The sequence below is a fragment of the Carassius carassius genome, chromosome 10, assembly GCF_963082965.1.
Source record: "Carassius carassius chromosome 10, fCarCar2.1, whole genome shotgun sequence".
NCBI lineage: Eukaryota > Metazoa > Chordata > Actinopteri > Cypriniformes > Cyprinidae > Carassius > Carassius carassius.
In genome coordinates this window covers 23,263,361-23,278,623 of record NC_081764.1, presented here as the reverse complement: position 1 = coordinate 23,278,623, position 15,263 = coordinate 23,263,361, and the positions used below count along the sequence as shown (strand labels likewise).

Here is a 15,263-nt window from a genome sequence, read left to right as displayed (position 1 = left end):
CCTTCGGTTTACCCGCGCTCATAACACTAACAGACTTATTTATTTATTTATTTATTTATTAGTTTGTTTAATAGGGACCATGCATATTCATGTACATTGTTGTATGAAAATACACCATGTAAATATGCCAGAATTATTAAAAAGATACTATTTTTCATATGCAGTCCCTAAAACATAAAAACTAACAAAAAAAATAACCAACAATCATATAACATTCATTCACTATGACAACAATACACATAAATAAAAATATACATCAACAATAAAAACAAACAAGACAAAAAATTCATAATAACAATGACATTATACATTCACCACTATACTACATTAACAGTGAAAATGTATGACTAATAGTGACTAATAGTGCTGAAAAAAATAAAATAAATTCAAATCGCGACCAACCGCATCTAAAACAATAGTCCGCGCCCGCACAATACACATGCGTGAACCATGCACAATCATCCTGCATACATAAATACACACACACGCAAATACATACTCAAGATCTTTACTTATCCATACATAAATTATTCACATCTATATACAACATAAACCATGTATAAATGTACATACAGTACAGGTCCTTCTCAAAAAATTAGCTTATTGTGATAAAGTTCATTATTTTCCATAATGTAATGATAAAAATTAAACTTTCATATATTTTAGATTCATTGCACACCAACTGAAATATTTCAGGTCTTTTATTGTTTTAATACTGATGATTTTGGCATACAGCTCATGAAAACCCAAAATTCCTATCTCAAAAAATTAGCATATTTCATCCGACCAATAAAAGAAAAGTGTTTTTAATACAAAAAAAGTCAACCTTCAAATAATTATGTTCAGTTATGCACTCAATACTTGGACGGGAATCCTTTTGCAGAAATGACTGCTTCAATGCGGCGTGGCATGGAGGCAATCAGCCTGTGGCACTGCTGAGGTGTTATGGAGGCCCAGGATGCTTCGATAGCGGCCTTAAGCTCATCCAGAGTGTTGGGTGTTGCGTCTCTCAACTTTCTCTTCACAATATCCCACAGATTCTCTATGGGGTTCAGGTCAGGAGAGTTGGCAGGCCAATTGAGCACAGTAATACCATGGTCAGTAAACCATTTACCAGTGGTTTTGGCACTGTGAGCAGGTGCCAGGTCGTGCTGAAAAATGAAATCTTCATCTCCATAAAGCTTTTCAGCAGATGGAAGCATGAAGTGCTCCAAAATCTCCTGATAGCTAGCTGCATTGACCCTGGCCTTGATAAACACAGTGGACCAACACCAGCAGCTGACATGGCACCACAGACCATCACTGACTGTGGGTACTTGACACTGGACTTCAGGCATTTTGGCATTTCCTTCTCCCCAGTCTTCCTCCAGACTCTGGCACCTTGATTTCCGAATGACATGCAAAATTTGCTTTCATCCGAAAAAAAGGCACTGAGGTGCCTTGATACAGCACTCTGGGAACAGCCTATTCGTTCAGAAATTTCTTTCTGTGTCTTACCCTCTCGCTTGAGGGTGTCAATGATGGCCTTCTGGACAGCAGTCAGGTCGGCAGTCTTACCCATGATTGCGGTTTTGAGTAATGAACCAGGCTGGGAGTTTTTAAAAGCCTCAGGAATCTTTTGCAGGTGTTTAGAGTTAATTAGTTGATTCAGATGATTAGGTTAATAGCTCGTTTAGAGAACCTTTTCATGATATGCTAATTTTTTGAGATAGGAATTTTGGGTTTTCATGAGCTGTATGCCAAAATCATCAGTATTAAAACAATAAAAGACCTGAAATATTTCAGTTGGTGTGCAATGAATCTAAAATATATGAAAGTTAAATTTTTATCATTACATTATGGAAAATAATGAGCTTTATCACAATATGCAAATTTTTTGAGAAGGACCTGTATATACATGTAAATATTTCTTAAATAAATAAATGCATATGTGTGCATTCGTATACACAAAACAACTACACAAAGCACACACACATACACCATGCAAACACAAACCCCCACTCCAGATGCGATCAATCGCGACCAATTCCCCCCCAGCATTAATGACTAATGTTACAGTTATAAGTGAGTACATGTCTGGTTTTCTAAGAGCCACTGTTTTAATTGAGTTTTAAAGGAGGTGAATGAAGGACACTCGCGTATCACAAGGGGCAAGCTATTCCAAAATTTACCACCTATTATTGATAATACATTTTGTCCAAAGGTGGTACATCTAAATGGTATCATACAGTCCCCTTTTATAGAGGCCTGTGTACTACCTCCACTTGCAAGCCTTTGAAAAAAGGCATGCAGTGGAAGTGGAGCAAGATTATTTAACACCTTATAAACTAGACAAATGTACTTGAAATGTTTGAAATTGTCAAAACTTTAAAACTTTTTTAACATAATTTAAAAAATTATGTGTCTCTAGAATATTGCAATGGTGAAATGACAATGCCTTTTTATCAAAAGTTTTAATTGCTTTCTTGAATAGATTCAATAGTTTTAAGACTCCATATGCTAGTTAATGACCAATTTTTGAAACAATACTCGATATGTGAAAAGTTCATAGTATATAAGAACAACTTGGCTGCTTTGGTGTTAAGAAATGGCCTGACTTGTTTAAAATTCTGCAAACTGAATTTAACTTTATTTGCCACCTTTTTTACATGATATTTGAATGTTAAGGTGGAGTCATATATGACTTAGTTCAGAATCAAATCACCAAAAGAATCAGTTCTGTTCAGACGCTCTGTGTGTCAGTCTGCTTCACGCTGAATCACACATGGGCAGTATCATCAGCTCCTCGGTTCTCGAATTGGACGCGTCTGACAGAAACAGTTCTTGACTCGAGAACGAGTCAGTCTGTTGTTCGTTATCTGGCTCGGCTTGGTGTTCATCTTCAGTTCTCTCTTCACAGCAGTTCAGTCAGTGTACTGGTTGAGTAAATGAATTACTTCGGAATATTGGTTTGTTTGAACTCAGAGGGAGTGTCAGCCACATTAAAAAAAGCGAACAGCTTTTTTGGATTAATGCGTATTGGAGACGCGAACCGTTTAAAACAATTCAGTTCGATTTGAACTGATTCAAAAAGATCAGGTTACATCGAATGATTCGGTCGCGAACCGGATATCACAAACTGCTTTGTTTTGAACTCTCTCTCACAACAGACACGGAAGAGAAGACAATGCTGAATAAAGTCTTAGTTTTTGCTATTTTTGACCAAAATGTATTTTCGATGTTCAAAAAATTCTAGCTGACCCTCTGATGTCACATGGACTACTTTGATGATGTTTTTCTTACCTTTCTGGACATGGACAGTATACCGGGCACACAGTTTCAATGGAGGGACTGAGAGCTCTCGGACTAAATCTAAAATATCTTAAGCTGTGTTCCGAAGATAAAAGGAGGTCTCACGGGTTTGGAACGACATGAGGGTTATTAAAGTTATTAACCCTCTGGAGTCTAAGGGTATTTTTGGGGCCTGGAGAAGTTTTGTCATGCCCTGACATTTGTGCTTTTTCAGTTTCTTATAAATATCTAAATGGGTAAAGTCTAATCTCACTGTAATCAGCACAAACTGTACTATAATAATATGTGAGCAGCATGTATGTACATGATTGTGTTTTTGAGAAAAAAAAATGTTATGCGTGGTTAGTGAAAAACTAAAAATGTTAATTCACTTGAATAAGGCAAAAAAACACATAAAGAACATGGGTTCCCGGGACTTTTGAGAACTGGAGCTTGTAGCCTAGAATTTTTCTTTCTAAATTATGTGAAAATCATCTTGTTCACTCACTCACAGAAAACAATATATTGATTTAAATTTTTTAAGACACTTTTTGTTGGTAAAAGTCATATGCGAGTAGGCGTCAACTATCATGAATATCATTGTGATTTACACCTGAGAAGACAAAGGCCTGCATAATGGGCTGCATAATGAGCCGTTCAGTCATCTGTGACACTGAGAGGGAGGAGTTACAAGAAAGAATGTGAGGACAAAATAAATTTATACAATTTTATGTTTGTAGTTTATTTAGAATATATTTAATTATCCCACAACATAATTTAATATCCACTTGGGGGAGCAGTTAAACAGTTTATTAGGAACAATCAAAGCTGACTTTCAAACAAATTTTTTTTGCCTCATTACTCCAGTCACACAATCCTTCAGAAATCCTTTTAACGATCTTATTTTCTACAAAAAAACATTATCATCATTATTATTATTATTATTATTAATGTTGAAAAAAGCTGAGAATATTTTTCAGTTTTTTTAGGGGGGATAAATTGAAAGAACATCATTGTTTGTTACATTTGTTACAGTTATCTTTATTTGTTACATTTATATTATTTACATCAAGCTTTTGAATGGTATAGTATTGTATATTGTTATTGAAACTTTATAATATTTCACTTGATTATACATTTAGTCAGGAATTATAGTTTGGAAAAAGTCTTTGGAAAAAGTCTAACTAGTAAAATGTTTACATGTTATGTGAAAACTAGTACAAGTATATAAATAAATAAATAAAAAAGAGACTTACTCATGTTTATGATCTCTGCTGAATAAAGTGCTTCATTCTTTTTTTTTCTGAGGAAATCCATTTCTCAAATCCTCAACCAAATCACATCTTTTTGGGGTGAATGTCTTATTCCTCTCATCGCTAAGCAAACAGTAAAATAAAAAAAACTTGTAGAACAGTCTTGCTGCTTTTTCTTCTGTGTGGGCATATTCAAGGCGCGGGCTTCAGTTTGAAACATTAGAATCTGAATAGGGTGTTCAGCGCGGGGCGTGGTCTCATTAGAAGAAAATGAAGAGATGTGAAAAACGGACATCGCGTTGTTTTCATATGGATTACTTTATCACAGAATATTTGTTTTTGGCGGCACTTGTTTAGTTTAAAAGTAGACATGTCAAGCTTTCTATAGATATCTCTCTCATATCTCTTCGTTGAGTATTTCCGGAGTTACAGTTCATTTTAATGACGTGTTTGTAAATGAAGATCAGCGCAGACAAAGGCTGCTGATGGCACACCTTGTTTGTTATCTTTATTTCATAAGTGCACAAAGTTTTGTTGTTATTATGTCTGTATACAAAAAAAGTAGACCCTTTACAGATTCGATTGATGTATTGTTCTTATCTGTACGATTCAAACTGAAAGTGTATTTTAAGTTCTTTTTGGGGTTATCAGGAGAAAATGACTCATAACGCGTATACGCGTTAATCGACTCCAGAGGGATAATGACATAATTTTGATTTTTGGGTGAACTATCCCTTTAAACTACTTAAATGTGTGCATTAAATTTAATGCACGAGTTCCACAATTTGAGTTGAATTACTGAAATTAATGAACTTTTCCACGACATTCTAATTTATTGAGATACACCTGTATGTAATGTATCTGCATGTTTTACACTCTTTGGCCACCAGATGGTATTGTGAGTAAATGAAGCCTCAAGAAATGAACCCTTTTGTAAACCAATTGGATGAAAGGCTTCAATGCTTCAAACTAAACAGAACTGTAAAGGTATTCACAGCAACTAGTCAAAATAAAAGTCCGGTTTGATTTGAAGACATTGTGCCTATTACTATTTTTCAGTAAAATGTACATAGCCTACTACTACCACTACTACTAAAATAAAACATTATATTTTTAGGAATAATTCTTCACAACATTTCTTCCATGTTTTAATTTTAATTAATTTGACATGCTTTTTGATTAATCAAATTTAATTTGACTGTCAAAAATAAAATAAAAAATTAAACTTAAAAAAAAATTAATAAATCAAGAAAAATTAAAACAAAAAACGGATTTTGGGGGGAAAAAAAAGTCTGCTGAAATGGTCAGCTATAACGTAGCCATAGTAGAGGGATTGCCCATTATCTTATTGGGCCATCTATAAGGTTAGCCCCACCCCCACCTCACCCCAGCCTACCCCCAAAGCGGAGTCAGCAGTGAAAAAGACAGAGTGAGAGAAACAAAAGGACAATGTTGTAAGACAATAGACAGATGGGACCTTACAACCTTCTGTTTGCGATCATTTATTCAGGATTCATGCTGTGTCCTGATGAGTGCCATCCAGAAAAATCTCATGGAACATATATCTGATCTCACTGTTTAAGCATCTGTAGTTAATTCCAGAGCTGTAATCCATATTACGCCCTGGGCTCATTCAGACTCTCGTATGGGTATGATACTATTAATAATACCCATTTGTGAGATATGCAACATATCTTTGTTCATGCAGTGTGGGGGAAATCTACAATGGTAACAATGGTGTTGTTTACAAAAAAAAGAAATAAAGAAAAAAAAAAGAAATAAATACGGATACTATACAAACTCTCTTCATAGAATGTATGCTTGTTCCTTACAGAGGACATCTGCTCCGGCTGTTAGCCAAGGAATTGTGGGAAATATCACAAATTGATGTTTTACACACAGTGCTATCCTAAAAGTTTGGTGTGGTTATTTCCAAAAAAAAGATTGATCGAAAAATAGATTCTACTGCACTACAACCCACAGATCAACAACAGTTTTGCCATTTTAAATTGTATGAACATGATTATTCTATTAAGACTGGTAAATTTAGTTTGTGAATAGAAAAAGCCTAAGTGTATGATAACAAATAACTCCAGATCAGCTCTGTCTCCCAACAGACATTTTTCAAAGCACCATGCAGTGCAGTTAGGTAGGATGTGTAGAGTGAAATGGGCAGATATCCCAGCATTTCACAATGTCTTATCCCATAATCTCTCATCCATACAGACTGAAGAAAACTGAATGGGTCACTTACTATGTAGTGATAAAAATAGAATAGTTATTTTCCTAATGAGTTTTATTATTTTACTTTATATTTTTTGTTCTTTCATCCTTGAAGAAAAAAATGTTATGTTATGTATTACTGTCCTAAATTTGTGAACCTTCTTCATCAAAACAAGCTCATATTTTGTTCAGTTTGCAGTTTGCAAGACTTCACAGCTTGAGCCCAAAACCAGGCTTGATTACAAAGATCAATAAGAATCTGCTCACTGCATGCTTGTTTAGACCTCTTGGACTAATGAACAAAATGTTGTACATGTACGTCTGCGTTGGAGCAAAGAGGGAGGAACTGCAGCAGCACACTGCAGCACTTCAGGAGCCACGCCTTAAAAATGACACACCCCTTTTTCCTGATTGTCTCAAATGCTTTACTTCATCGATGTTGAAAAATGTTCAATCTTCCTGTCATTGTTTTTTCATTGATTGATTTTTTTTTTAGTAAGTAGAAAGCTAAATACTACCCACTGCCAAACAGGATCACTGGTTCACAACGGGGATACAGTATGTCATAATGCAACACTTTTGAAAACAACAAGACCTCACAGCAATGACCCTGAAACACTGATATTACATCACAGGAAAGGGATGACGTCTCTATGTTTTTAAAAGCTGGACTATACATAGCCTAATACCACTGTAATAAAGTCCATTATTTTGATTTAAAATGAAAGACATGAGTAGAAACAGAATCTACTACTCACAGTTGGTAAATGAGTCTATTTAAAAATTCTGCTGATTTCTTGTGCTAATGTTCTCAGCATCTAAATGGAGTGTATTAAATAATTTCCCATGTAAATAAGAAGCACTTATATGAAACTAATAAGTATTATGACTATCCACACTATAGTGTAGTGTAGTTGATGGTACTTGCATGAAAACTGTACGAAAAAGCCATGAAAAACATCAAAGGAGTCTTGGTCTCTCAGTTCAAAGATTCATGAGCAACCATGTCAATTTTCTACATCATTAAAGGGTTAGTTCACCCAGATAGAAAATTTATGTAATTAATAACTTACCCTGATGTTGTTTCAAACCCGTAAAACCTCTGTTTATCTTTGAAACACAGTTTAAGATATTTTAGATTTAGTCCGAGAGCTCTCAGTCCCTCCATTGAAGCTGTGTGTACGGTATACTGTCCATGTCCAGAGAGGTAAGAAAAACATCATCAAAGTAGTCCATGTGACATCAGAGGGTCGGTTAGAATTTTTTGAAGCATCGAAAATACATTTTGGTCCAAAAATAGCAAAAACAATGACTTCATTCAGCATTGTCTTCTCTTCCGTGTCTGTTGTGAGAGAGAGTTCAAAACAAAGCAGCTGGATATCCAGTTTGCGAACGAATCATTCAGTTCACCAAATCGAACTGAATCGTTTTAAACGGTTCGCATCTCTAATACGCATAAATCCACAAAAGACTTAAGCTGTTAACTTTTTTTTAATGTGGCTGACACTCCCTCTGAGTTCAAACAAACCAATATCCCGGTGTAATGCATGCACTCAAACAGTACACTGACTGAACTGCTGTGAAGAGAGAACTGAAGATGAACACCGAGCCGAGCCAGATAGCGAACAATAGACTGACTCGTTCACGAGTGAAGAACCAGTTGCATCGGTTTTCGGATCACCAGTAGTTCTTTCGAACAGTTCGATTCAATAAACCGGTTGAAGAAAACGGTTCACCGGTTCTTTTGCGCTCGACGTATAATGGCGTAATTTGCGATGATTGCCCTTCATTCAAGCCTTCGGTTTACCCGCGCTCATAACACTAGCACAGAATCAGTTCAGAATCAATCACCAAAAGAATCAGTTCAGTTCAGACGCCCTGTGTGTCGGTCTGCTTCACGCTGAATCACACATGCGCAGTATCATCAGCTCCTCGGTTCACGAATCGGACGCGTCTGACAGAAACGGTTCTTGACTAGAGAACGAGTCAATGTTTTGTTTGTTATCTGGCTCGGCTCGGTGTTCATCTTCAGTTCTCTCTTCACAGCAGTTCAGTCAGTGTACTGTTTGAATGCATGCATTACTCCGGGATATTGGTTTGTTTGAACTCAGAGGGAGTGTCAGCCAGATTAAAAAAAAGTTAACAGCTTAAGTCATTTGTGGATTAATGCGTATTAGAGATGCGAACCGTTTAAAACGATTCAGTTCGATTTAGTGAACTGAATGATTCGTTCGCGAACCGGATATCCAGACTGCTTTGACCAGTTCAATTGCTTTGAACTCTCTCTCACAACAGACACGGAAGAGAAGACAAGGCTGAATAAAGTCGTTGTTTTTGCTATTTTTGGACCAAAATGTATTTTCGATGCTTCAAAAAATTCTAACTGACCCTCTGATGTCACATGGACTACTTTGATGATGTTTTTCTTACCTTTTTGGACATGGACAGTATACCGTACACACAGCTTCAATGGAGGGACTGAGAGCTCTCGGACTAAATCTAAAACATCTTAAACTGTGTTCCAAAGATAAACGGAGGTCTTACGGGTTTGAAACAACATGAGGGTAAGTTATTAATTACATAAATTTGCTATCTGGGTGAACTAACCCTTTAAACAGTATACCTGCTCTAACACTTTGTCTTTGTTGGGGTCTACGTGAGAATTCATGATTGTGCTAGATCTTTTACACCCATTAAGCACACCCATTCTCTGCCTGGATACTTTAGCAAGAAAACTTTGCATGGACAGATGCTAATTAATTATCAAGGACAAGCAAAGTCTTTACCAGTATAACCAGCATTTCCTAAAGCTCGGAAGAGAATTAAAGAGCTTCAAAACTGGATGGGTCTTCTTCCCCAAAAAAGGATCCTTTTTCCTAGCAGACAACATGCTGACACACACTTTTGGTCCCTGATAGATTGAATGCTAAATCACATACACTTGTGCTAAGACAAAACATACCAAATCAAATTCAGAGTGCATGTGCAGAAAAAGTTAAATGTCAGATAACTTCCAGTTTAGACAATCTTGGCCTTTGCTAGTGGTAAAGACAATTAAATATTTATATAAGTCATTGTAATTTATACTGTGTGAACTATAATTACATTAAAACTGTGAAAATAAAGCTAGGAGAACAGTTATAGCAGGGAAAATGATTTGAGAGAGAGAGAGAGCAAGAGAGAGAGAGAATGTAAAGGTACGTCACGCCGCGTTGCAAGCTGGGATGCCATGCCATTTTAAGAGGATCACCCTCTGCTACATTTGCTAAAATTAATACTGATACCTGCTTATCTTTTGTTAAATATTCTGATTCTTTATTGGAACGTTTGCAAGTTAGAGAAGCTATTTTATCGCTTCACATGATAATTAGCTTTTTTTCTCTTATGTTTTGTAGAATTACTTTTTCTTAGATCTGTTTAGCGTGAAAACATATCGTGCTTCAGCTGACATATGGTAGGTTATCCAAATAAAGTGTTTGTTCAACAAGTCGATCAATTTCTTTGTTGGATACGTTTTAATGATGAAGTATAATTGTGTCATTGTAAATATAAATTTTTCCATGGCCACGAAGGAGAATCAGAGATTGTTGGTCAAATTCAGCAGACAGAGACAAGCACACTGTATTTTATATTTATTTCAACAAATGACAACTAAAATTCCTGGAAGCTTGAACATTTTTGTAATGCAGTAAGACAGTGATGCTAAAAGACATGCAGATGAGGCTAGAATGCGGCAACTTTTTAAACATGCACATTAAACATTTTCCTCCCTTTAGAAAATCCTTTAAATCCCTTTAAAACCTCTTGTGCATTAAGACAGATATTGTGCTTTTTTAGTAAGGTGTTTACATAATGTGGTGTTTTAATATCACTGTCCCGGAACATTAAGCATTATATGAGAGGAAAATGCTTAACGTATGAATTAACGTGTAGTGTCCACACTTTGGGCTTATGTGTCTCTTAGGGTTGGGCCGACAGAAGGTGCCATCTTCCATCACCGATGGTTAAAATACATCACGATGTTCGCCGGCATCGTGATACCACCCACCCCCCCACCAACCCCCAGTTCTATTGACTGATCTATATATAATGATTCTCTATTATAGATCAGTGGTTCTATAGTATTTTATCATGCCGCACCGCTCACATCCAGTGTTAGTTGTTTTCCCTTCTAAGGATTCACACTTCGCGCACACCTCCCCCAATCCCCCCGCCGATGTCATCTTCCATTGCAATGTTTTACTGTAGACATCGTCAGATGCCAAATCTGAAGACATCGCCCAACCCTAGTGTATCTGCACATAGTATATGCTTTACAACTTTGTCTTTATCACCGTCTTGGTACATTAAGCCACGTGAAGCGTTATTTGTGTTAAGCATTTTAATGATGTTAATAATTAAACCAAACAAAATCAAAACTTTCAAAAACATGCAGCAACATGATTCTTTTATTGAGTGACAGGCAGTGGGTTTAATCGGTGACATTATTAATAGATTTACTATCCGACGTCGTCTTGGAGTTTTAAGACAGAAAAGGTGAAAAAAAAATACACTGCATTGTCCAGTTTTCTCTCAGAACGATGGTCAGAGTTATTATTGGAATTCTCGACGCAACATGAATGACATACAATGGTGACATTTTCCACAATTGTGACAGAAAATCAAAAGACTGCCTTGAACTCAATAGCTGAGAGCAGCGCGAGCCTCTCAGTATGGGAGATAAACAAAGCAGTTTCCCAGAACTCAATGCGGCATGACGTCAGCTTCACATTCTCTCTCTCTCTCTCTCTCTCTCTCTCTCTCTCTCTCTCTCTATATATATATATATATATATATATATATATATATATATATATATATATATATATATATATATATATATATATATATATATATATATATATATATATATTAGTGGTGGGCATAGATTTTTTTTTTAATCTAGATTAATCTCACTGTGATTTTGAAATTAATCTAGATTAATCTAGATTAAAATGGCTCATTCGAATTGCCGTAGCTGGGGTCAGCGGGGCCAAGGTGAAGGTTGTACCATTGGGACGTTTGAAATTGTTTAATTTGTATGTTAGTTTATTTTTATTTATTTGTGCTATTTACACAGTTTTTTTCAAGTTTGTAGGTGTCAAGGTACAGAGACCAAATAATTAAATGTAAAATAGCACTGGATAGTCTTCAATGTAAAAATGAAATATAAAACTTTAAAAACTTCACTTTAAGAGACGATGAACGCATCCAATATAATACACATCCCATTTTTTTCCTCAACTGTTTACTTTCACATAAGAAATAACTGACAGTTTTTTTCGAGCATAATTTCCAAGGTGGATATTTTGACATATTTTGTATGTATTTCTTCGCACAAGAGCAAAAATAAGCAAATTCGATGTTCAAGTGTTTTGAGACGCCTTCTCTGCGTGAGCCCTGAACACCAGAACACCGCGGTACTGAATTGGGCTCTTTCACACCAAACACAGCGCGCGAGTAACCAACTACTCTGTTAAGCTTTTCCGCGTCTTGTGTTTGGATGCTTTAATGTTTAAATCGACAAGCGGTAAGGCTTAAAAACACATGAAAAAGATAAGCTTTCATGACGATGTGCAGCAGTGGCCCGTCAACTGTCCTGAGCATCTTTTTAGGCTGGCCTCAGTCAGTCGGTTATAGAAAATATCAAGGTGAAAGTCATCATAGCTTCCTTAGTATAGACCAGCTCCCAACCCAACTTTGAGAATAGATTAACGGCGATATTTTTTTTATCGCCCGATAAGAGTCTCACGTTAACGCAGCATGTTAACGCCAATAACGGCCCTCCACTAATATATATATATATATATATATATATATATATATATATATATATATATATATATATATAAGGGTTGTAATGGTATACTGGTATGACGGTTTATCACGGTTTGAACATGCTTATCATACTGTGTTATCATACCATGAACATTTGCATATCTATGGTTTAAAAAAAATTTAATGAAAAACATCTCACCTGCGCATGCAGCTTCTTTTCGCTCAGCTGCTTGCAAACATGCTTACAAACAGCTCTTTGCCAAAAATTTAAGTTATTAAATTTTCATTTGAGAACATTTTAATACATCAATTAAATTGTTATGGTTTAATGCATTCATTTGATTACTTCTGTTTTTGACAATATATTTGTATTAAACCATAAAACAAGGGGGGGGGGGGGTGAGAAAAAAACAATTTCTTATGATAATATGATTTCATAGGTTTCTATTATTCTTATAATTTTAAGAAAGTATTAATAATAAAAAAGGTGGTAAAGATTTATTAACTCAATTGATTAAACATGTTTTTGGTTATTAAAATGTGAATAAACCAGTAAAACAAAATACACAAAACTAAAACACACAGATTTCTTATAAAAACAAAACTATTTATAAGGTTCTTGATAACTTAAAAAAAAAAAAGTCACTGTTTGCCCCATCTAAATTATATTTTGCATCCTTTTTGTCTGCTACACACTGTAAGAAGCATTTGTACACTCAAAAATTGGGGTCATTGTCATTTTAAGGTAAACCTTTACTGATAATCATTATTGTTTAATAGGCTATATATACCATGATATTTTCTGAGACAATTACCATACAGTGAAAATCTCATATTATATATATATATATATATATATATATATATATATATATAACGAAATTGTGTGAATCCTTTTCAAGTTGGATTTAAACCAGGTATAAATATGCAATGTCACTATAAACATTCTGATATCTACCACTTCTATTAGATTGAAAGCAATTCAACAAGCTACTGTCGATTTATATATATATCTCTCTTAATTTACTCCTGTGCTCATGGTAGGCCTTAACCATGCACTGAAGGGTGGGGTGGTTATCTTCTTCATGCGATGTCTTTGTTAGAAACAACAACTGTCCAGCGTTTTATTCTGAAACAACTGAAACCTGGAGAATAAAACGGTGGGTTCTAGTCCATGCTTTAAAAGGGCGCTGACACAGAAACCTGGAAACTATTCTGCAAAATAATACACTGAAGGTCCAGTAACATCGAGAGAAGGTATATCTATACAGTATTATTGTGCACTTACGTTGTTTACCACTTGCTGAATTGGAGCTACAACCACTTTTTATTGACAAGTGTTTGGCTATGCTGATCACGGATGAACAAAATGACAAATTACATAAATTGTCAGTGACTGTTTGTAATGAAGAAATCACATTTTAAGTTTTACACGTTCAAAGCCAATCAGCTTCCATGCTAATTCTAAACGTTTAATTTAATAAATTAATTTGTTTGTTCGTGTTTTCATGAGTAACGCTACCCTTTCGATAGATAATATGTGAGATTCAGCGGCCGTGTCCCTAAACCTTGTGAGCTGCCTACCTAGACACCATTCTGGGGTTCATAAATCAAATTACCTCATCCTGATCATGTTCTGAGAATCGGTGAAAGTGAAAGACAATAAACGTAATTCGGCCACGTTTAAATCATTACAACAGAGAAAAGATAGCAAAATAATGAGTTGCTCATCGCTGTGGTTGTCTGTACGAGCGAGGGAAAAACAATGCGCACGATCATTTGTGGCTTTTAGTACCTTCGTTTCCCGAACATCCTGCTTCGTTCCTTCAGGATACCACTGAACCCGCACGAATCCTCTACCGAGAGGCCATGACCGTGTGTCCGCCGCCCCACTCTCGTTGTCTGAGTTACCGGGAGCGCCTCCACCTTCTACGCCGTCGTCGCCGCCGCCACCACCTCGTCCTCTCCCTCCGCCATCACCGCCAATCTCGGAGTCTGAATCTTCGAAATCCTCTTCGCCGTGAATCATCCGTACCAGCCCGAAACGCATCGCCCCGCGGTGTTTTCCGGAGACCAGGTCATGCGTAAACAGGAGCCGCTGTGTTCCGTCTGCCGTGGGAGAGTGCGCGCCTGACGGAGGCTCGGAGCTCGGACTCATGACCGGAGAATGCACTACTGTGGCGGGTTCCGCCATCTCTGCTGCTGAATGATGCGGGAGGAGAGGGATGGAGAAGTGAATAGGAACCTGTGAGCAGGAACAGCACGTGCTTACGTCTGTGCGTAGAGCGCCGCATGGAGGACGGGTTTACCTGTTACCACAGTCCTGAATTACATCAGTGTCTCCAATGACAAAGCACTCATACGTTTATTTGACTAACGTTAAACTGTATTCATCAGAAAATGAAAGTTTTCAAAGCAAATGTTTTGACGTCGCGACGTCCAAATAAAGAAGTACATATGAGGGACACTGGAGAGTGCATGCGTGTGTGTGAATGTCACAGCGCTCACTGGTTATGTTGTATATTTGTCTATGATAATTTATCTGCTGCTCCACCCAAATACACGATCAAATGAGAGATCGGCCACATGGTGTCAGTGTCCGACTACAAATAAAGGCTGCTGTTAACCTCGGATTGTTTGCATTTTTGTTAGGAATCAGTCTTGAAGGTAGCTGTTGTTGCAATTATTTTATTATATAGA

The 15,263-nt window shown here is 36.4% G+C and overlaps 1 protein-coding gene across 1 annotated transcript in view; it reads right to left on the bottom strand.

Moving 5' to 3' along the window:
* Nucleotides 1–14,895, bottom strand: part of ube2o (ubiquitin-conjugating enzyme E2O) — a 79,445-nt gene extending 64,550 nt beyond the window's left edge. The window contains exon 1 of the mRNA XM_059560557.1: nucleotides 14,359–14,895. Coding sequence (XP_059416540.1) covers nucleotides 14,359–14,757 — 399 coding nt within the window. The 5' untranslated portion in view covers nucleotides 14,758–14,895. The remainder of the gene's footprint in view (nucleotides 1–14,358) is intronic.
* Nucleotides 14,896–15,263: the final 368 nt, after the last annotated feature.